Source organism: Phycodurus eques, chromosome 12 (assembly GCF_024500275.1).
Source record: "Phycodurus eques isolate BA_2022a chromosome 12, UOR_Pequ_1.1, whole genome shotgun sequence".
Lineage (NCBI taxonomy): Eukaryota > Metazoa > Chordata > Actinopteri > Syngnathiformes > Syngnathidae > Phycodurus > Phycodurus eques.
The window spans coordinates 14,282,577-14,304,569 of record NC_084536.1 but is presented as its reverse complement, the minus strand read 5'-3'; the positions used below and the strand labels follow the sequence as shown (position 1 = coordinate 14,304,569).

Genomic DNA, 21,993 nt, shown 5'->3' with positions numbered 1-21,993 from the left:
AATATACACTACATACTGACAAAATAGTTAAACATTTTCCATTTAAATATAAATACCCAAATTCACCATCTCAAGTATCTTCCTACTGTATATATGATTGCATTTATGGGAGCAATACACAAAATTCAATTACAATGTAAATCGTTTATTTGATCATATTTATTGGAAATGTAACGTCTCCTAAAAAAAAAAAAAAAACGTTAATTTGCAGTGAGCACAAAAATAGCTGAAATACATTTCTGGTAAAAGTTAACCAACATAGAACATGCCAGTATTATTCCAGTTTGTTGAAAGTGGAGGTAATGAAGGGAGGGAGGGAGGAAGGAAGGAGAACAGAGCCAGAGAGCGAGCGACCGATGCTTGCCATCACAAAGCTGTGATCATAAATCAAGTCTGTCATTGTGAACAAGCTGTCACCGTCCGTCCGTATTATTCAATGTCAAAAAAGACTTGGATGTGCCAAGTCGACTTTTCTGAAGAAACTTTGCTCCTGGCTGCATTTGGCTTCGTTAAATATACACATCACACAAACACAATGAAACTATAAGTTAGAAAAATAACATTCAAGTTGTAGAGCACAAGGCAATGGTTTGAACATTTATGTACAATATTAATAATCGTCTCGTTGCGCGACTTCACCACCTAAGTTTGTAGCAAAAAAAAAAAAACCTGTACAATTAGGAAGCCTTTTACGCTGCTTTTTAACACTTGAGATGTAACCATGAAAAGTAATCTTTAGTGGTTAAATATAAATTTGATAGATGCAGTAGTAGGAATGATGTGTATGTTTACAAAATAAAAATCATCCAGTTATGACATCATCGGGTCTTACACTTGGCAGGCAAGTTCAATCTTGATCCAACTACAACATGCCACTTTAGTACGAATTTGTACGAAAAGCATGTGACAGTTGTACTCAAAAATACATTCTCTAAAAATAAAAGTCATATTTTCCACAAAATATTTTAAGTTCGTATACCTCTCAACCAGTTTCTTAGCGATTTAAAAAAAAAAAAAAAAAAAAAAAAAACGACTAATCCAGATGCTACACTTTACTTTCTGACTGCTTTGGGGGAAAATAGAAAATCAAATATTTTATGTATGTTGTGCAAGGTTGGATTTTATTGGTGGGTGGGTGGTGGGGAGTCATTTTATCAGAATTATATATTTTTTTAAGAAACGAGTCAGAATTGTGGGAGGAAAACAAGGAAGCGTTGGAACTGAACAAGAATTAATGATTTAATGAACATAATTTTATAAGGAATAAAGGTCTAGTTTCAAAAGAAAAATTAATTTTACAAGAAAAAATGTATTTATTGTACAAAACAATTTTACCAAAAAAAAGATACAATTTTACATTTTACAAAAAGTCAAGAATTTGGCAAGAAAAAACAACTTTACAGAAATAAAAACTACATTTACAAATTCATAATTTTACAAGATGAGAAGAAATGTGTTATTGTTTTTTGTCCTTATTTCCAAGTGGTTAAAAATAAGTCTTGAAAACCAAAATGATTTTAAAGGACTCCCCAAACCCCACGTGCTTTTTAACATGTCACTTTTGTATTGTATATATTGCATATTTTTAAATAGCTTTTTGGGGGGATAAAATCCTACTAAATTGTCGTCATATTGCCTTCTTTGCTTGACACGCCGTTTTGCTACAGACCACAAGGATTTAGAGTTAGTCATTTCTGCTTTTAACTTAAAACCAACAAAAATGTGATTTAGCCTACCCTAGTTCTCAGTGACTCGAACTGACCATATTTAGACCAGCATTCACCCGTTCAACATTCAATTTCTGCACTTAACTGACAAAAATGGAGTTGCCCCACTTCTGTTCTCAGTCATCTATGTGTTTTTGAACAGCTAAAATGTCCTGTAGATTCTACACTTTTTTTTTCCTTCCTGTCTGTGCCTTTCAAATTCAAGTTGTCATGCTTCCACACAAACCAGACTTAAACTGAAGTTTAGGCACTTGTTTCTATAAAAAGTCAATCCAGGTCATTTTTTACATTTATACACCAGAGTCTATAGTGTATTGTCATATGTCGACTTTCGTCGCACGTTCTCGACATAATCATAATCATAAACCTGCTTGCAACATTCCGTCCTTCCGTCTACTATGTCATCTTCGTCACCATATGGAAAGAGAATAAATGCTCATCAAACGGCTTGCCATAAAGCTGACTGAGCAGTTGTTCCATTTCCTTGATATTCATCTTAAGGTCCATGTACTATTGCACTCTTTGTCCTCACTAGTAATTCCGCGCACTAATTGGATGTCAAACAAATGCTCAAACCGCTTCCAGCTAGTGCGTCGAATTATGAATGAAAACAAAATGCTCAAACAGCGTTGTAGAGCCATCCCTTGTCCTCTCACACGCGCGCCGGTTCCCCGTTCTCTCGTCCGTCACACGACCACCTCGCCGTTGTTGAGCGGTCGCAGGTTCTGGTCATCGAAGCGTCTCCGGACGCTTCGCCGCACGGCGTCCGCTCGCCTGTAAGGCTGATTCCGAAGATCTGCGAGAGGGCGTCGAGGAGAACAGACACGCGTCAGTCGCAAGGAGGCGGCGTTTGGACGACAAGAGTTAGCCCGACGGAAGGCAGCGCTGGCAGCCTGTCTTGTCTGTCAAAGCAGCAGGAGGCAGCCTGCAGGGTTATCTTTGTCTCTACTTGTTATGTCTGACACTAGTGCAGCAAAAATGACTTCTTCTAAGATGCATCCTCCTCTTTTCATTCCGCTAGCACCTACAAGGGGGTCCTCAGTTTACAAAGGTCCCAGCGTACAAGGTTAGAACGGAGGCAGCAGCCGAGGAACGCGTCATGTCGTCGACACACGGTTACCGCCGTGCGTACTGTTTTCCGTTTGATGCTTTTGTATTTATGGCCTGAAAAAAGTGTTTTTCCATACAAATATCTAATGCGATTATGGCTTCACTGCTGCCTTAGTGTCGGTTAGCGATACGCCGCCGCGTTTGGACTTAGGACAGTTTCAGGTTACGTCGCCACCCCCGGAACGGGCTAACTGACTTGCAAATAAAATAAAGCAAGACAGACAATAATAGTATTGCAAGAACATTTTGATTTTGTAGATTTTTACACTGCACTGAGAGAATAAAATTATCCTTAAGTGCGCCAATGGTAAAAACTAAACAAGTAAATATTAAAAGGTTCGAGTATGAGCTTTTTCTCCATTTTCCTCAACTGGACCTCTTTACTTTTGTTGAAGGACCCCTTTTGAAACGGTGGTGTTAAATTTCAAGGGTCAAAGGCCTCTCTACGGTGGGTGAATTGGTGGCGAGCAAGCGGTGTGCGTTAAGAGCTTGGAGGTAAATAAAGAGATGCTTGCCAGGTTTGGGACGCATCCACCACTACTGGGGTGCTACCCGACGACTTCCTGAGCCTCGAGTAGACATTGGGAAATTTAGTAATGTTACTCCTCTTTAGGGCTAGACAAAGAGAAGACAAAAAGGGAGGTTATCAAAGTGCACGGCGGCTAAAGCGTGCAAAAAAACACAACAACAACAACAAAAAGAGCGGGAGGATGCTAAGTTGGCTTTTAAAGGTGGAGAGGGTCCAAGCGCTTTTGTTTTGCTACATTTCTTCAACGTCTTTGCAGAGAGGCTGCCAGCAGCGTGATGAGCGCAAAATACACACAGGTACTATAAACATTTCAAACTTCAACAAAAGCATGCGTTAAGCAAAGAATACATCAGGAAAACATCCAATTGCATGCACAAGTTGTATGGAAGTAGCTCAAGACGGCGCAATGTGGAAAATGAAAAATATATTTTCAATGTGGCATGCGGAAATCAACATGCAAAAGGCAAAACGCGGACTGAAAAAAAAACAATGAAACAGCAGTCAAATGTTGTGTAAGAATTGACCCAAAAACAATCATTTTAACTTTCTGCTGCTTAGAATGTATATTACAGTAATTACAACTGAAATAGAATGCTCGTATATATATATATATATATATATATATATACACACACACAACAGTGCAGTGAAAACATATTGGCCCCTTTCTCATTCTTATATTTTTGCACAGTTTCCCCACTTTAATGTTTAAGATCATCAAACAAATGTCAGACAAATATAACCCAAGTAAACTCAAAAAGCTGTTTTTAAAATGGTGATTTCCTTTATTAAAGAAAAAAAACTATTCAAAGTTACCTGGCCCTCTGTGAAAAATTACTCCCCTTGTTAAATCATGAATTAATTGTGTCTAGTCACATGTTTCTGTTAATTTTCATTGATAGCACCCAAGCTTGATTACCTCCAGAAGTGTTCAATAAAGAAATACCTTAAACAATCACTTGAATCACTTAAAACAGACCATCACCTGACAAAATTAAGTCGGACAAAAGATCGAAAAAAAGCTGCAACAAAATGACACAAAATTCCAGAACAGTCAAGAAATAAAGTCATTGACATCTATCAGTCTGGAAAGGGTTACAAAAGTCATTTCGTAGGTTTTCGGACTCCCTAGCGGCTCAGGACAACTTCTAAAGAATTGCGGGCCTTTCATGACACAAGAATAAGGAAGAGACCGGTCAAAAATGACATCCGTGGCGAAAACCACTGCTAACCAAAAAAAATGCAAAAAGCTCATCTTACTTTTGCAAAAAAAAAAACAAACATCTGAATGATTCCCAAGCGCAGCATTTCAGAGAAAGAACATCATACCAACTGTCAAACATGGTGGTGGTTGTGTGATGGCCTTGGGCTGCTTTGCTCCTTCAGGACTTGGACAACTTGATGGAACAAGGAATGAATTCTTTTTCACAGGGCCAGGTGACTTTGAATAGTTGTTTTTGTTCCCCTTAATAAATGAAATCACCATTTAAAAACAGCATTTTAAGTTCACTTGGGTAATATTTGCCTAATATTACCTTTGTTTGATCTTAAACATTAAAGTGGGGAAACGATGCAAAGATAGAAGGATTTGAGAGGGGGGCAAAACCTTTTCACGCCACTGTATGATGATAATCATGCAGTTTTTCTTCTTCGGAAAAGTCACAGTAATCTTAAATGACCGTCTTTGTCTGTATTGAAATGTTAAATACCTATTTAATTGGGTTTATAGGTTAATATTCGATATCTCCAATATAGAATATTTCATTATTGATCATGAAAAGAATTACAATGATTTAAATGGTCACTAATAATAATAACAATAATCTTAAATAAATAAAGCATACAATTGCATGTATAATTCCGATAATAATAATAACTAATATTCTATTTAGGTGGAAACCCATTAAATAGAGGTTCCAACATTTCAACACAAGACAGTTTTTTAATGTATTAAGATTTTGTTTTACTGCTATATTTTTCTATTTAGGTGAAACCACTTTAAATAGATATTTAACTTTTATTTCCATTATTGTTATGATTACATATGAAAAATAAATATGATTGTGATTAAATGTCATGATGAAGTTTTTTAAATACAATGACTCTTTCTAAAGAGTTCATAGCCATCTATCGATTTTCTCCTCACGAGGGTCGCGGGCGTGCTGGAGCCCATCCCAGCTGTCATCGGGCAGGAGGCGGGGTACACCCTGAACTGGTTGCCAGCCAATCGCAGGGCACATAGGAACAAACAACCATTCGCACTCACATGCACACTTGCGGGCAATTTAGAGTTGTCAATTAACCGACCACCACACAGGCGGGGCCGGGGCTTGAACCCCGGTCCTCAGAACTGTGAGGCAGATGTTCCAACCAGTCACGCGCCGTGCCGTCCTAAATAGAATGTTATATTTATTTTAAAATGTGTATTTATTCTTGAGTATTTTAAATATAGAACGGTGATTTTCAGCGTGCTACGTGTACAACGAGTTGTATGCAAAATAATCGGTTAATTAAAAATGTAAACGATGCATAATGTTACAGTCGCTTGAACTTTTTTTTTTTTTTTAATCTAGTACAGTATATTTGTTAAGTACAGTACAGCTGTATTTAACCTTTTCGAACTTGTCAAACCTTTGTTTAGGTACAATTTTTCTTTAAACTAAACGGTGGATGACTGGTTAGAGCGTCTGCTCTCACAGTTCTGAGGACCCGGGTTCAATCCCCGTCCCCGCCTGTGTGGAGTTTGCGTGTTCTCCCCGTGCCTGCGTGGGTTTTCTCCGGGCACTCCGGTTTCCTCCCACATCCCAAAAACATGCATGGTAGGTTCATTGACAACTCTAAATTGCCCGCAGGTGTGCATGTGAGTGCGACTGGTTGTTTGTTTGTTTGTGCCCTGCGATTGGCTGGCAACCAGTTCAGGGTGTACCCCGCCTCCTGCCCGATGACAGCTTGGGTAGGCTCCAACACGCCCGCGACCCTAGTGAGGAGAAGCGGCTCCGAAAATGGATGGATGGATATATGCAATACATTTTAATGTAATTCAAACCCCATTATTTAAATACACTTTTTAATTATTGTTTAAGGTGGTATGTGGTGTAAAAAAGTTCAGAACAATTGTATTAGAAAACAGAATACATGTAAATATTAAAATCAAATTTTTAAAAGACACTAATAATGATAACAATGCAGCATACCGGTAATTCTACAATTATGATCAAGGGTTGAACTGATAACGCTTTCCATGTATTGCATTTCCATCCACGGCCACTAAACAGCAGCATGGAGCTTTTGTTGATTAAAGTCAACTCTTGAGAGGGAAAGATGGATGACGAAATGATGTATATTAAAGGAGGATGATTCATGACGTCATGCAGATGGACCTTCACCAACATGTGATCAGGAGGTAAGGAACTGTCAATAAAAAAACACACAGAAACATCCACAAACGTGCTGGCGTCACCACAGCAAGGCCATGTCAAAGTTAGTAGGCGTGCGAGGTCGTTTGAGGGCAACAATGCGGGGGGAAGAAAAAGGAGAACGGAGAGTTCCGGCAACCTTGTTGTTTGTGTGCGAGTGTTCTACGAGCTTAGTAATGGTACTCCTCATTGAGGGTGGGCTCGCAGAAGAACCGAGAGCCGCGCTTGGCGGTGCGGGCGGTAAAGGGCACCGTCTTCAGCACTGCGTCGATGACAACCACAGAACAAACAAAACAGGACAGCCAAGACAAGACACACAATATAAGAGAAGCAGACTTCTACTGCAGTTTGGCACAAAGCATTTGCACAGGGAGAATCATTATTTCCTCCGTTGCCGAATTTGCTCACTTTCAAAGAAAATAACAGGTGGTCACTGACTACGGTCACAGACGCAATTATCAAACTCAAAAAAAGCAATGGCGTAGTTGAAATATGAGGCAGATGTAGTTTAGGGTACTGGCCTCCCAAATTACAACAAAAAGCACGGAATTTTCCACAAGATCCACCACAAATGAGACAATAATTGACTGTTACTGTTACTTCTGGCGGCATAGAGCTTAACTGGTTAGCACATCTGCCTCACAGTTCTGAGGACCGGGGTTCAAATCCCGGCCTGCCTGTGTGGAGTTTGCATGTTCTCCCCGTGCCTGCATGGGTTTTTTCCTCCCACATCCCAAAAATATGCGTGGTAGGTTGATTGAAGACTCAAAATTGCCGTAGGTGTGAATGTGAGCGCGAATGTTTGTTTGTTTGTTTATATGTGCCCTGCAATCGGCTGGCGACCAGTTCAGGGTGCACCCCGCCCCCTGACCCAAGTCAGCTGGGATAGGCTCCAGCACGCCCGCGACCCTAGTGAGAATAAGCGGGACGGAAAATGGATGGATGTTACTTCCAACTCTCCACACTCCACCATGAAACCTTCCAAAATAGCCTCTTATAGACCCCTAAGCCCCTCCCCCTGGCCATCACATCGTTCAATTTAACACATTTCAATTTATTTATTAGCAGAGGTTATTTTAAGCATCTTTTGAAGTTAAATGTGATTGGAATACATGGGGTCGCACATTGTGCACTCACAAATAACGGAAAAAAAACGTCATTGAGTGATACACTGTTCATTTCTTTGTAAGTGAGCAAACTTGAGCAGCAGATCAAATAATTCCCAAACTGTAAATTAACAGTCAGCATCAGGCGGGCAGTTAATGCTGCTAAATTGCTACATCATCATCATCAACATCTTCAGATCAAGCTGTATAAACACAATCAAGCTGTATAAACACAATCAACTTTAATAGTGTATGTATAGTCGCAGGCCACACCATTAGGTACACCTACAAAACGACACTATCTTTTGATAATGAGATCTAGTACTGACTGCATTGTGTAAAAAAATACAAAGAATTGAATTTTCAATTTAGTGTAAGAAGTCATGCCCTGCGATGGCTGGTGACCAGGTTCAGGGTGTACCCCCGCCTCTCACCCGAAGTTAGCTGAAAAAAGCGCCAGCACACCCGCGACCCGAGACGGATGGCTGTATTAAGTCAAATTCAACCACTTTCCTACAACAGCATATTACAGTTAAAAGCACACATTTAAGCGCTCAGTGCAGTTCTACACTCAAAACTACGATAATGAACTCTGTTACATGAATTCCTCCATGTGTGTCAAAAAGGCAGAAGCACTTTGTGTGCTTTTTTAAAAGCCACTTCTAATTTCAAAACGCACTAAAGTTGACCATTAGCACTGCGGGATACATGCACATTTGGGAGAATTTATGGGGTAATATTAATGACATCCAGTTGTGCCTTGAGATACGAGTTTAATTAGCTCTGTGACCATGCTTGTAACTCCATCTGGCATATCTCAAATCATCTCTTAAAGTGACTTCAGTAATCTGAAGTAATGTTAGTCGTTTTTTTGCAGAGGATACAGAACACATACCTGTGTCAGTATTGTTATATTGTCGGGCAACATGTTTTGCTGCATTATTTGTGTTCAAAGATCTGTTCATTAAAGCGGTGTATCACCAAATAGATGCTATTCGTTAGCCTGTCTATGGTGTTTCCATTATCTGTTAGCATTAAGCACGAAGACTTTAAGGCAATGTTGTGTGGTTGTTTTAAATAGACAACATGCAATTCTCTTTGTTTTATGTCTAGTTTGACAGTGAACTTCAAGTGGAGTGACAGTAAACATCTTAAAGCCTCTTTTTTTAAGAATTGTTCTCTATCTGCCAAACTGCCGCTTGCTATGAAGTGAGTTGAGTTCATTGCCACCATACAGCGCTTTTATCTGAAAAAACCTGTAAGTCGGGTCACTTGTACCGCAAGGCACAACTGTACTCACATTTTTACCTTTCCATGTCCAAAAAATTTGCCAGTTCAACACAAATTGACAAGGATGCAGTTAAATGAATAAAGGATTAAATGTCATCTTCCAAAAAGACTTTTTCAGGATCCGCAAACACCCTGGTTGAACTCATGGTGCAGGTGTACCTAAACATTGTGGCCTGCAAGAGTATTTATCACCTTGACAATGATTAATTTGCTCAGTTAGTCACAGCATCGGCCACGTGTTACTAAGCAACGGCAAAGCAGATAAGCGACAACATCAACAACACTTCAAGGTGTTACTGGATTAGCTTAGCTCCGTTCACGATGGCCTCCCAAATATCGGTTAGTTGGTTTTACCAAAGAGGACCTTCATGCAGAGAGCCCCACGTGTGTGTGTGTCTTCATGTGTACGTTTACTTGTGCATGTGTGTGATAATGAATGAGCAAGGCCCGATGAGATTACCCGTGATGATGTCCTCAATGGCGCCGTCTTTGCCTTCGTAGACATGGCGGCTGTCTTTTACTTGCTTCTTCCGCAGTTCCTGGATCAGCTCCTGCTGTTGCCTTTTGTTCTTATGTGACGGAGACTGGGGAGAACACACACACCGACACACACCTTGAACGCATTCTATGTTTAATGCAATCATCAGAGCGTTTACGAAGTGTAAGGGTTGATCCTGAGCAGCGGTGACGCGGCCCAGCAGGGTGGGAGAAGCGCATATAACCGGAGGCAGCAGGTGGTCGGTCCACAACAGATCCTGACATCAGCAGGGAGGCAGGGTGAGGCATGGCCCAGCCTGGCCCAGCCCGGCTTACCTTCTGTTCTTCCTCCCTCAGAGCCTCTTGTTCAAGAAGTTTCTCCATCAGAAGCTGCTGCTGCCTCTTTCTTTGCTCGTTGTCCTCTTCGGCTTGCTGAGGAGATTACAACACAACGTTTCAACAAGTCAAATCAGTGTGTTTTGGTGCAGCTAACTGAACAAATGGACTAAAAACCAGACAAAGTCAGGAGAATTACAACCACAACGTGTATGTCCACGTGTGCATTGAAAACATTTTGAATTGGAAAAAGCATACAAAATTGTAACAAATAGAAAATAGTCACTTATTGTTGCTGTCAAATGCAAAGAGCAAATTCATGGTTCTTTCGGTGTGAAGTTTTAAAATCTTTACTTATTCACAGCTGGCAGTGAATGAATTATGATTAAAAAGCATTTTACAGAATTTTGACTGATCTTTCAAGACCCACAAAATATTTTGGTCTGTAACAAGATACAAACTGAACCTGCACCCAAAAAATGTTAGTTTCTAGTTTTCCCGTTTTTTAGTATTCAGCAGAAAGAAAAAACACTGGTTTCTAACCAAAAAAAACATGTCAAGCAAAACCGTGACTGTGACACGAATATTTTTTGCTTTTGGAGACACCTCAAACTATCCATCCATCCATTTTCCATACCGGTTATCCTCACTAGGGTCATGGTCGTGCTAGAGCCTCTCCCAGCTGACTCTGGGCGAAAGCTGGGGTACACCCTGAACTGGTCACAAGCCAGTTGCAGGGCGGATATAGACAAACACCCATTCACACTCACTTTCACACCTATGGGCAATTTAGAGTGTTCTCAGCCTACCATGCATGTTATTGGGATGTGGGAGGAAAACTGAGTACTCGGACAAAACCCACCCAGGCACGGGGAGAACATGCAAACCAACACGGGGGAGGCCGGATTTGATTCCAGGTCCTCAGAACTGTGAGCGAGATATGCTAACAAGTGGGCCATCATGCAGCCCACCTCAAACTAAAAAACAAAAAAACAGATTTGAGAAAGGGCTTTTGATGCTAAAATAGGGATTTACTTACAGATATAACTAAGCCACACTGACTCACCAAATGAACATCAATGGCTTTTTTACATGATATTCACCATTCACGCTGTCATCTTTTCTCACTATCACGACACACTTTCTACTACCTATCGTGACACATATTCTGTTTATGCAATAATATTTCCTCTGTTCGAGTGTGAGGTGTCTAAACTTGTCCAACTTCCAAAATGTTGGCATTTCTCCCCCTACTAAAACAACGTGACAAGCCGAGATTCACTCCCTGATCTTTATCTATTCAAAAGCTGTGCTGATCTCAAATCCAAAGTGATGCCATGCTACCTTCTACAGGGACCTATAAGTCATTACAGCGGTTTACAAACCTGAATTTCACAGACAAGCTGGGCAAGACCCTCTTCCACCCCTACCCATTGGAAAATGTACTTGACCAATGTATTTGTCCCCATATTCCAGTTGATAATACATGTATGCTTTGAACGTGAGGTAAAATTAACACAACATTAATAGTTTTAAATCAGCAACTTAAAGCAGCATAATGGATCAAATTGATCTCAAAATAAAATCTTAAAAACATTTTGATGTTGAGTAGCCGCTGTTGTTGCTAACCCAGCATAAAGTAATCTGTAATATCAGTGTTCAATGGTCATGTTGCATTAGCACTAGTGCCAATAGTAATGTTTGTGACACACTAACCCTGCAACATCGTTTGGTGTGTGTGAATGCACGAGATGTTCACCCGGTAAGCCTTCACAAAGCGTACAAACACAGGGAAGAAGACAGAGGGCGGCGTGGTTTTTGAACTCTCCCCGTAGAATTTCACAGCCTCATCGAAGGCATCCTGAAACAAACACAAGCTGGTTCATCCATGAAATTTACCGGTGCGCTTTCAGCAGGTTACAAAACACGCTGGTTTCACCTGCGCGATCTTGGCGTCGTCCTGGAGCTTCTTCAGCTTGCTCTCGTTGTGCGTGTTAAAGTCCTTGAGCATGGTGTTGTGGCCATGCATGCTGTATTCCCTCTTGGTCAGCTCCATGCCTCTCTGCAGCTCCTTCACATCCAGCAGGACGTTGTCTAGCGACACTGTGAAACATGAGCTAACGTGAGTGCACATTCAAGGAAACCATAATCATTGGTCACAGCTTTAGGTACACCTGTAAGGAGATGTAATACAAGAGCTGTGTCAAAAAGAAAGCATACTGCAGACCATAACAACACACTGTTTTGGCTCATTTATCTACATGATGGGAGCAAAATAGAAAATACGGTTCTACACGATCACCACACCAATAAACAAGTTAAATGATTCTATAGTTGGATGTAGTTGGAATATGATTCTATTTGTAAACGCACAGTATGTCTACAGGCCCAATGTGGCAAACAGCCGTGAGGGCTCACCTGCTGCTGCTTTCTCCACGTAGTGCAGCTCGTTGTAGAAGAAGGAGACCTGCGTATATTTCTCCTTCACCACATTAGCAATGTAGTGCAACAGCGTTATCTTGCGGTCCGTCGACTTGGTATCGAGCAGCTGCAAGGCAAACAAAAATGAGAGATATGTGCGTGGTTACCTTATGATGAACAATGGATGGCAGACTTGACTAACCAGGTCTAAACTTTGCAGCTTGAATCCATAAACTGCTCCTCTTTTGCTGCTGTTCATGTAGTTTCCGAGTGCTAAAATAATCTGCGGGGAAGATAAAAATGTAAATTACAAACGACCACGATTTGTTACATGCATTCCAAGTGGATGTAAAGACACCATTGAAGTCTTGTGCAGAGTTGGTAAATTACAGTACAATCCAATAACAATCTACCGGTAATAAACTCATCATACTACTACATGGTTCGGCAAACGCAGAATCACCAATTCGCTAATAACAAAAAGATACATAAATAAATAAGTAATATTTTTCATTTTTATAATTTTGTTTTCTTCTTCTTCTTTTTGCTCTTTCTTTTTTTGGGAGAACTAATCCTGAAAATGCTTATTGGCAATTTATCCTCACTTATTTAAGAATCTTTGGGGTTAAAAAAAATTCCAATGCAATTTTTAAAGGGTGTCAATTATACGCAGGTTTTCACTATTGCCGGTTCGGCCCCAACCCTAACCCCCGAGAATAGCTGGAGCCACTGTACTACTGACAACTACTATTTCCAGTCTAGAGTCAATGAGCTCACGTGCCTCTAGAATTTTCTTCAGCTTCTGTGATGACTTGATGGACACTGATGCTGCTATGACTGCATGGAGTTGCTATGAGAAAACAGAAGAAAGTGAATTCAGTGCACCGACAATTTTATCAAACCCCAGCAGATGAAAAAAATCTAATACCGGCGTGAGCATCTGTATGCTCTCCGTGAAGTTGCCGATGAAGGCCATGATGGTCATCTTCTGCATGAGCCGCTCGATCTTGCTGAACTGCATCATGAAGCGGTCCTCGTCCGTCAGGCTCTCCAGCGGCTTGCGCTCCTTCTCGAACTGACGCAAGGTCTTAACCTCATTCTCAGTGGGCTGGAAGCGCATGAGGCACTCCACAAAGTCCACCGGCAGAGTACGCAGGTCGAAGCTAAGCGGCAGGAGAACACCGATGGGATTCAGCTCTGATCGTATTTGACAACATTGTGTTACTGCATTGTGTGTGTGTGTGTGACTGGCGACCAGCATTTGTCTACAGTAGAACTATTTCAAGGGAAGGGGCCACCGAGTCACCACTACTGTTCGGCCCACGGTTTACAACAGATACCGGTCCATTCCCTCCCAGCCCGTCACATTCTGATGGGGTCACTCACATTTCTCACGTTGGGTCAAGGCTTTCTATGAATGAAACATGGACGCAGAGTTGGCGGAGTTTGTCTCCGGAGTCGGTGTCAGCGCAAGGGGGCGTGCACTGCTGCTCAGTAAATGTTTGATAATCAGCTGAAGATTGCTAGAAAATGCAAGCACTCGGGAAAAAAACGTGGGCCAAACATGGCAGAATCTGACAGACACAACTTGAAAGGACTGCGATGCCGGAGAATACCTATTTCTCCTGTCGTTATTACTATTGTCAGGTTTAGTTGCATTCAGCCCCTTTCACTATGGCTGACTTGACATTTCTCATCTGCACTGTGACTGACATGGCAAATTTCTCAGCAGTTTTTCTCAGCATCCACAGCAATCAAGGCCTGTCACGTTTGCCCATCCTGCCCCCCTGCCGTCGTCTCAGCACCCTCCCGTTTTGTTCATGGCCCTGGCTGCCAGGAAAATGGTGTAAAATTACCCTAAGAAAAGTCCAAGTTACATGACGTAAGCGGACCCACGTTCGAAACAGTAAGACTCTGGTAGTGTACCAATATTTTTGCTCATTTTGTTTTTGGTTCATCACAAAATTTAAATTAAAAGCCCAGTATCCCAAACTTTGTGTGAGTACCGTAAAGTCTATGAGTCACCTTTTGTATTGAACGACTGAAATAAGTTACGTTTTCCACAATCTACTTACAGCTGAATGGCCTTGCAGATCTCCTCAGGCGTCTTGCCCACTTTCCTCAGTGTAATGGCCAAATTCTTTGCCCTGTTGGAGTCCAGCAGCGTCACCTTGTTGGGTCCTTTCTGAATTATCTGCTTGCTCATGGTCAGCTGTACCGCCTGGCCCTGGGCTTTCGTCTTAAACATTTCCTCAAACTCATCCACGTTCAGCTCCTGGGATGCCAAACAACAATCGCATTTGTGTAGGGCTACGACAGGAAAATGGCGGGCAGGCCGTGGACGTGTGCTGAAGATGCTCACCTCAAGTATCCTCTCGTCGTCTATCTCGTTGAAGACGGTCCCGTTGATCTGGTTGGGTTTCAAGGCCACCCAGTTGAAGACGGGCATGCGGAACTTGGTTTTGATGGGCTTCTTGATCTTAACAGCTGGACAGGAAAGGGAGTCATGAGAATCACCTTGTAGTTGAGTGTGCACACACTTACACACTCACATGCAGGGATTATTGGGGAATGGGGTCGATGATGAATCAGGGAGTGTGAACAAAACGTTTCACAGGTGCATGTGTCCTGTAAGTAAACATGCTCAGTGGAAAGTGGTTTGGCATGGACAAAGATCCTTTAATTATTAGGCCAGAATTACATTACTAGGGCAACTGTGCAGTAAATGCTTTTAAAGTCTCCTATTATGTTTATTCACTCCATATGTCATGCATTTTAGGACTCTGCCTAATTGGAATGATTATGGCTGTCTAATGACTCTCCAGCAACGCTGACGTTTTATTTGAGTGGGGCGTGTGAGCAAAATAGATGAAGAAAAAGCTCCCTATCATCTGCTTTTCACATCAGGCGATTGTGTCTGAGCATGCGACCGACACTTTTGAGATGTGGCAAAACACAAAAACACAACATCACAATACTGTACTCTACCAACATGGGGTGGTGAAACCATGCAGATCATTTGAAACTTGGTATTTTCTGTTTTGATATGAAAGCTCATTGGAAAAACTTGCTCATAAATTTGCTCAAACTACTGAATGCTCCACATGTTTTGACACATGTGGTCTCCGTGGCCAAAAAGAGGCTAACTGCATTTGAGACAGAAAATACCAATTTCAAAGTATGTGGGAGAGAAGCATCGGGTAAAAAAATAAAATAAAATAACAACAGAAAAGGTAGAACCTACAGAAAAGTTTGATGGGTCCCTCTGGTTGGCAGAAAAACAAACAATTCAAAGATACATTGATAAGAAGTTGAAAAGAAATTAGGGGAAATGAACATGCATATTTCAAAAGGCACACAAGTCAAAGCTGGAGGTAGCATAACATAAATAAAATGTTTCTCCAGTCCAGGCTAAATTAATGGTTTGAAAAGGCTATTTGAAAGTAGAAGATGAAGCAGTCATTCATACTTTGAGAATGTGGTGGCAAGTCTGGAAATAAAATCCTCAATTCTATTGACCTTATTTGACGTATCATAAACCATAAAGCTACTCCAGCACAGTTGAGAAAAAGCTTTGAAAGTTGAACAGAGAATAAGCTTATGCAGTCATCTGTTTGCCTGCGACTGGACCAAGGTTGAGGATGGAAAATATAATGTGAAAAACGGTCTCTCGAGAAATGTTGTGTACAACTTTGTATTTCCACTTCAGGAAGCTTACCGGCTAAACCCGAGTTTATGATAACAGTGGGGGTCCCGCAGCCAGGCAGAGGAGGAGCAGCAGGAGGAGGTGGGGGAGGTAAGTAGGCTAACATCTCTGAGGCGGAAGGTGGAAGCGGGGGTGGTGGCGGTGGCGGAGGAGGTGGCGGTGGTGGCGGAGGAGCTGGTGCAGGAGTGGATGATGACGACGGTCCATTTGGCACTGTAAGAGAAGACAATGAGCTTAGTGTTCTTGAGTCACCGTCGTCTTAGTATTTCGGTAAGTAGGGTTAGGCAGTTATCGATATAATCCATTAATTGAATTTTTTGGGTAAGGCTGTTCATTTTTGTCCAATATTTGTTTACCACTATCTGATTAGCACCAAATACTTTATTGTTGTACTAGTAGGTTTTCCTTTTGTTTTTTTTGTTTTCTAGCTATGTTATGCTATGCTAACGCTGACTGCTACAGTGTTCCCTTGCCACTTCACGTTTTGCGACTTCAGTGCATCGCATGTTTTTCCCAAATACGAATAAAAAAAAAAATTCATTAAAAAATAAAACTGAAAAAATACAGCCATAACAGCAGCCATATTGCGGAGACGCATTTTTTCATGTTGATGCACAAGAGAGGTTTCCCTGGTTGCCAAACAGAGATGAGTTGACTCAGAGGCTTTGCACATGCCACAGGCACTTCCCGGCACGACATCGACCAATGAGAGCACGAGTGGATTTATCCCGTGAGCTGACTGACTGCGCATCATCGCAGCCTCACCCAGCATCTTCCCTTGTGTCTCGCCAGTCTCGTCCACGCTGTTGACTGTCTCACATACTGTATCTTAGTGTTGTGTTCTAACTTTTTTTGTTTAAGCGATAACTTTTTTTGATTAGTTAGGCGGTGCCGCCTAAGTGCTGTGCCCTGGGAAAGCTTCCTCCGGGGCGCCCAAGAGGAAGATGATGATGATGACCATCAGCGAAAAAGTGAAACTTTTAGATATGATCAAAGAGGGCAGAAGTTATGCATCTGTGGCACGCCATTATGGCGTGAATGAATCTACAGTGCGGTACATCAAGAAAGAGGACGCAAAAATCCGCAAAACTGCTTCAATAAGGAAGCGAAACATGTGGTAACTCCGCATAATAAGAGACGGGGTTATGTCCTTGTACAGGGTAATTTTAAAGCAAAAGAAAAAACAGACAATAACTACCCTTCACCATGTTTTTCTCCAAGGTAAAACCCCAGCTACACCATCAGCATCTCCAGCAGATGAGTCTCCGAGTGAACCTAAAGCCTCTACGAGTCAAGTGAGAGCCTCTCCTCCGCCACCAACGCAAGCCTCTTCGCCTCTCTCAGAAGGCAATGTTGATGAATGTTAATTACTGTATAAGGTTTTATAGTTAAAGTAGTAAATAGTAAATACGTGTACTGTTGTAATCTTTGTCTCAAATATGTAAAGTATAAATACTGTTTACATAGGGGGGGGTGTCAAACCACATACACGAAAATTCCTGGGGGGGGGGTCAAATCCTACTTTGCGGTTTTTCAACTTTCGCGGGGGGTTCTGGTCCCCATTAACCGCGAAAAACGAGGGATCACTGTATTTCTAACTGTTCATAACGCCCTCCACCTTGACTAAGGCCACAGTCCCCAGCCCCAAAAAGTTTTGACCTTGGTTTCATTGGACCATAACACGTGGAAAAATCTGTATATACTATGAAGGATTTTGTTGACGGCGGCACGGTGGATGACTGGTTAGAGCGTCTGCCTCACAGTTCTGAAGACCGGGGATTGCCTGTGTGGAGTTATATTCCGTGGCAGTATTATTGTGATCAATTATTTCCAAAGGGATTATTTTTGTAAATTTATTGATAATAAATTGTCAAATATGTTATTAAAATGCATTATTTAGTGCATTTAAAGGGCCACTTTCTCCAGATTTTGAATACACTATTTTTTATTGGTTGGAGAAAAAAAACTATTTTAATCAGAAATTTGATTTATTTATTTTTATTAAAAGGCAATGTCTTCCATCCCTCATGTACGGTATATTGTATTTCCTCAAATTATGTTTACTTACTGAACTTCGGAGAATATTAGGTCCTTATTTAAAGAAGGCCTCAGTTTCAGAGTGTGCATACGCTAACAGTGCACCTACATGAGCCATTCCCTAGCAATGGTGGCGGGGGAGGAGCCTCAGGAGCACCCACAACGCCTCCCGGAGCGCCCGGACTGTGGACGCCAACGCCGTTTCCGCTCACGGTGGTGCCCGTTAAACCTTCCACACTGCTGGGCGGTGACAACGGAAGGATGCAGATGTCGCCGTTTCCCTTTTTGTGGATCCTGATGGTGCCCTGCTTCTCCAGCTCATGGATCTTCTTCTCCAGGTGACTCTGCCGCTGGATGGCCTCGTCCTTCTCCTTCAAGATCTGCCGCAGTGAGTGGAGCTTCCCACTTGTGTCTTTGTAGGCTTCCTGTATGAGTGCAGGTGCAGGTGATTGTACCCATAATTTACATTCAGTCAGTAATTTTTCAAGTTTGTATTTTATGATCTTTTTTTCTCTTGGTCAAGTTTTATGTGAAAGCATTAAAAACACTTACACCGCTTGAAATCCTCTCTGAATAGTTTGGTGAATGTGGTTATTTACGTCATGCAACTTTTATTTATAAGACATTGTCATAAGTTGTTGTATAGTTTGTGAGGTGTTATATTACATGGTGTAGCTTGCTTTAACCATGTATATTTCATGAACTATGAGTTTGAAATACAAAATGAATTGTAATTTTGTATCCACAAGAGGATGATACTGAAAATTCATCTGAAAAAGTACTCAAGGCAGGAGATTCTCATAACACACTCTGGAACAAGTATATCACCTACCATATTTTCACGACCATAAGGCGTTAACTTTTCTCCAAAATGGACGGGGCGCCATATAATGCGGCGCGCGCCTTGTGTGTGCACCGAGTTCCTAAATCTGTAAATGTTGTTGTATGACTTTAATGAGCGCTCCGGTTGACTGACTGGGAGCATTTCCTGCCGACACGCTGCTTATATAGAGGAAGGCGGACGTGACTGAGGACAGCATGCGGACGTAAAGTGGGAAGGGTGCGTGTGACAGAGGAGGCTAAAGACACGCCCCCAGTAGGTATATAGTTCCGGCATGTGCATCGGTTTGGCTAAGGACCCCCGTAAATGGCACCTACGAAGAGACACGCTTACAAAGCACAGTTTAAACTGCAAGCTATTAGTTACGCGGAGGAACATGGGAATCGAGCAGCCGCAGCTGTGAGAGAATTCAAGATCAACGAATCCATGGTTCGCAAGTGGAGGAAGCGGGAAGACGAAGCTGAGTTTCTGCGGGAAAAAAAAGAAAAACAAAACGCGGAAACAAGGCCCAAGTTGGAAGACCAACTCGAGCAATGAATTAATGAGCAAAGAACAGCCGGGAGAAGCATCGCTACAGTCACCATTGGGAATAACCTTCCCATCATTCCGGGAGGCTTGACGAACTGCTGGAAATCCGTGTAAATAAACAGGGCGTTCAAAATGAAGTTGTGGGCAGCGATGACAGATGGCGAACACAGCTTTACTAAGACTAGGAGGCAGCGCCGGGTGAGTTACGCCACAATTTGTGAATGGATTGTGGATGCTTGGGCTAACGTGCCTGCTAGCACTGTTGTTCGAGCTTTCGTAAAAGCCGGCATCATTTCTGTGGAGCCGCACGGCAACGAGACTGACTCTGACAATGACGAGAGGGAACCTGGCGTGTTTGATTGAGAACTTGCCCAGCTGTTCATTTTGGATACAGATGAGGACTTTGATGGATTTGTGGATGAGGGTTGATCTAAAAATAACGTGATTACATTGTTAAATACTTCAATAAAGTACAACCGAACTCAGTTTTGCTCCCGCTGCCTTTTAAAAAAATTTTTTAGCGTGCATGCATGCTACCGTATGTTTTAAGCTAGCTTATGTTTTACCATGCATGTGCCCAATAATACGGTGCGCCTTATGTATGTGTTAAATACAGAAATAGATCCCGTAACAGACTTTATTTGTTACTACTATCAGATAGATTTAATATTTATTTATTTTTATTTGAACTTACAGTACAACGTACAGCGACAATATACAGTTTCATTATGTGTTAAACCCAGTGGCTATATTTACGTGACCATCGAGATACACCAAAATATGTCATATTTCTCAGATGCTGTAAGGGGGGGCTTAAATGTTAGGGTTCGACTTTTTCACATAGCAAACAAGAAATCTATTACGCTCCCGTAAATCTAGTCACTCCCTCAATAAAAATTTTAATTTCCAGAGAACAAGAGTCAGACCTTCATGCCTTCTAGATCCTTGTTTGTCTGCATGAGCTGCTTCTCCAGCTCCACTATCTTGGCCATGGCTTCATTCTCGGCATCCAGCAGCTTCTCTGTCAACTGCAGGGACAAAAAGAAAATAAATTATTTTGAAATTGTCAAAAAAGACCTCAGGGATCCCTGAAATTGTCAAAAAAAGATGTCAGGGATCCATCGATTGACTGACAGTCATGGGATCAGAGTAACGGCCATGCTGCGAGACGGCGTTCTGACGTCTCCCGTGTCAGTTTATTGACCTACGCTGCACCCAAGCTTCAACATTGTGACATTTTAAACTTTAATAGTGTGCTGTCACAGGAAGATAGGCAGATTGAAAATCATGAGTACTCAAGGTCTCTCACATGTGACATGTTTTCTTCCAGCTCCTCCACACGCTCCAGGGCAGCGTTTTTGGTCTCTGCATCCTCCAGGAGGGCGCCAACGTCGAATACGTTGTCCAAGTAGGCCTGGATCTGAACCTGGAGCTTATCGCTTTCTGTGTGCTTGACTTTCTATAAGATGGACACATAAATACAGGTTTGACTGAGATGATGTTATTAGCAGAGTTCACGCAGCGAGCGTCTCCAGGGTGCAGCCATGACAATGTTGAGCTTAATAGGGTTTGGGCTCTCCATTTGTAGCAGCCACACTCGTGTTTCAACTCACGTCCAAGAATTCGTCCAAAGACAGCTTGGTGAAGTCGTACTGCAGATGAACCCGGAAGTTCATGTCCTCCACCGAGTGCACGACAATGTTGATGAACTGCATGCAGGCCACCTAGAGAGCAAAAACACGAGAACACAATAATGAACAGAGCATGCATAATTTACACATCTTGAGCAATCTTTAATTTACTAGTCCTAGAAACATATTTACATAATTGCTCATATTCTAGTTCCTAGTCATGTCTCTAATCAGTTGTTGCTAGGCAGAATTTATTAGGCACAATCACTTGTCTGATAAACTAGGGCTTAATAGCTATGGAAAGCTGTTTTGAGCATTTATTCGATATTCTTGATATTCATCTTAAGGTCCATGTACTAGTACATTCTTTTGTCCTCACTTGTAACAAAATTCACTTCATTAGTAGAACAACTAGGGCACACTGATAGAATGACTGTCTTATTGCCAATTTACAAGACACATGCCTACTAGTTGGGCCAAACGCAGCCCAGGAATTTACCAGTATGGTTTAATTGCATACTAGTAAGCCAAAAGTGGGGTTATAACACCAGTTTATCTATACTTCAACCACAAATCCAACATTATTCTTTAATGGAGCAACTAACAATAATTTTAATCATCAATTAATCTGGTGATTATTATTTCAATTCATTGATGAATCGGAATTTAAAAAATAAATAAATTTCCATCCCTTTTTTCAAAAAACAGGATATTATTTTAAATTGACAGTGCAGAAAATGCATAAACATAAATCGATTATGATTCAGCTACTAGTTCAGTCTGCATCTTTTTGCCCAATTGTCAAAAAAATAAATAAATAAATAAAAAATAAAAAATA

The 21,993-nt window shown here is 41.5% G+C and overlaps 1 protein-coding gene across 14 annotated transcripts in view; it reads right to left on the bottom strand.

Annotated features, from left to right (window-relative positions):
- Window positions 1–141: 141 nt before the first annotated feature.
- fmnl2a (formin-like 2a) overlaps window positions 142–21,993 on the bottom strand; it is a 77,672-nt gene continuing 55,820 nt past the window's right edge. For 5 of the 14 annotated variants that reach the window (XM_061691722.1, XM_061691721.1, XM_061691728.1 and 2 more), the window contains 17 exons: window positions 21,138–21,248; window positions 20,834–20,983; window positions 20,451–20,552; window positions 18,265–18,580; window positions 16,131–16,331; window positions 15,657–15,677; window positions 14,775–14,899; window positions 14,488–14,687; window positions 13,341–13,575; window positions 13,194–13,262; window positions 12,615–12,695; window positions 12,410–12,539; window positions 11,931–12,094; window positions 11,751–11,852; window positions 9,992–10,087; window positions 9,639–9,762; window positions 142–2,523 (listed from right to left, as the gene is read on the bottom strand). In XM_061691722.1, coding sequence (XP_061547706.1) covers window positions 2,414–2,523; window positions 9,639–9,762; window positions 9,992–10,087; window positions 11,751–11,852; window positions 11,931–12,094; window positions 12,410–12,539; window positions 12,615–12,695; window positions 13,194–13,262; window positions 13,341–13,575; window positions 14,488–14,687; window positions 14,775–14,899; window positions 15,657–15,677; window positions 16,131–16,331; window positions 18,265–18,580; window positions 20,451–20,552; window positions 20,834–20,983; window positions 21,138–21,248 — 2,337 coding nt within the window. In that variant the 3' untranslated portion in view covers window positions 142–2,413. Of the gene's footprint in view, window positions 2,524–3,352; window positions 3,453–6,921; window positions 7,045–9,638; window positions 9,763–9,991; window positions 10,088–11,750; window positions 11,853–11,930; window positions 12,095–12,409; window positions 12,540–12,614; window positions 12,696–13,193; window positions 13,263–13,340; window positions 13,576–14,487; window positions 14,688–14,774; window positions 14,900–15,656; window positions 15,678–16,130; window positions 16,332–18,264; window positions 18,581–20,450; window positions 20,553–20,833; window positions 20,984–21,137; window positions 21,249–21,993 lie in introns of all 14 variants that reach the window. The other 9 variants (XM_061691724.1, XM_061691733.1, XM_061691727.1 and 6 more) reach the window with 6 other exon arrangements.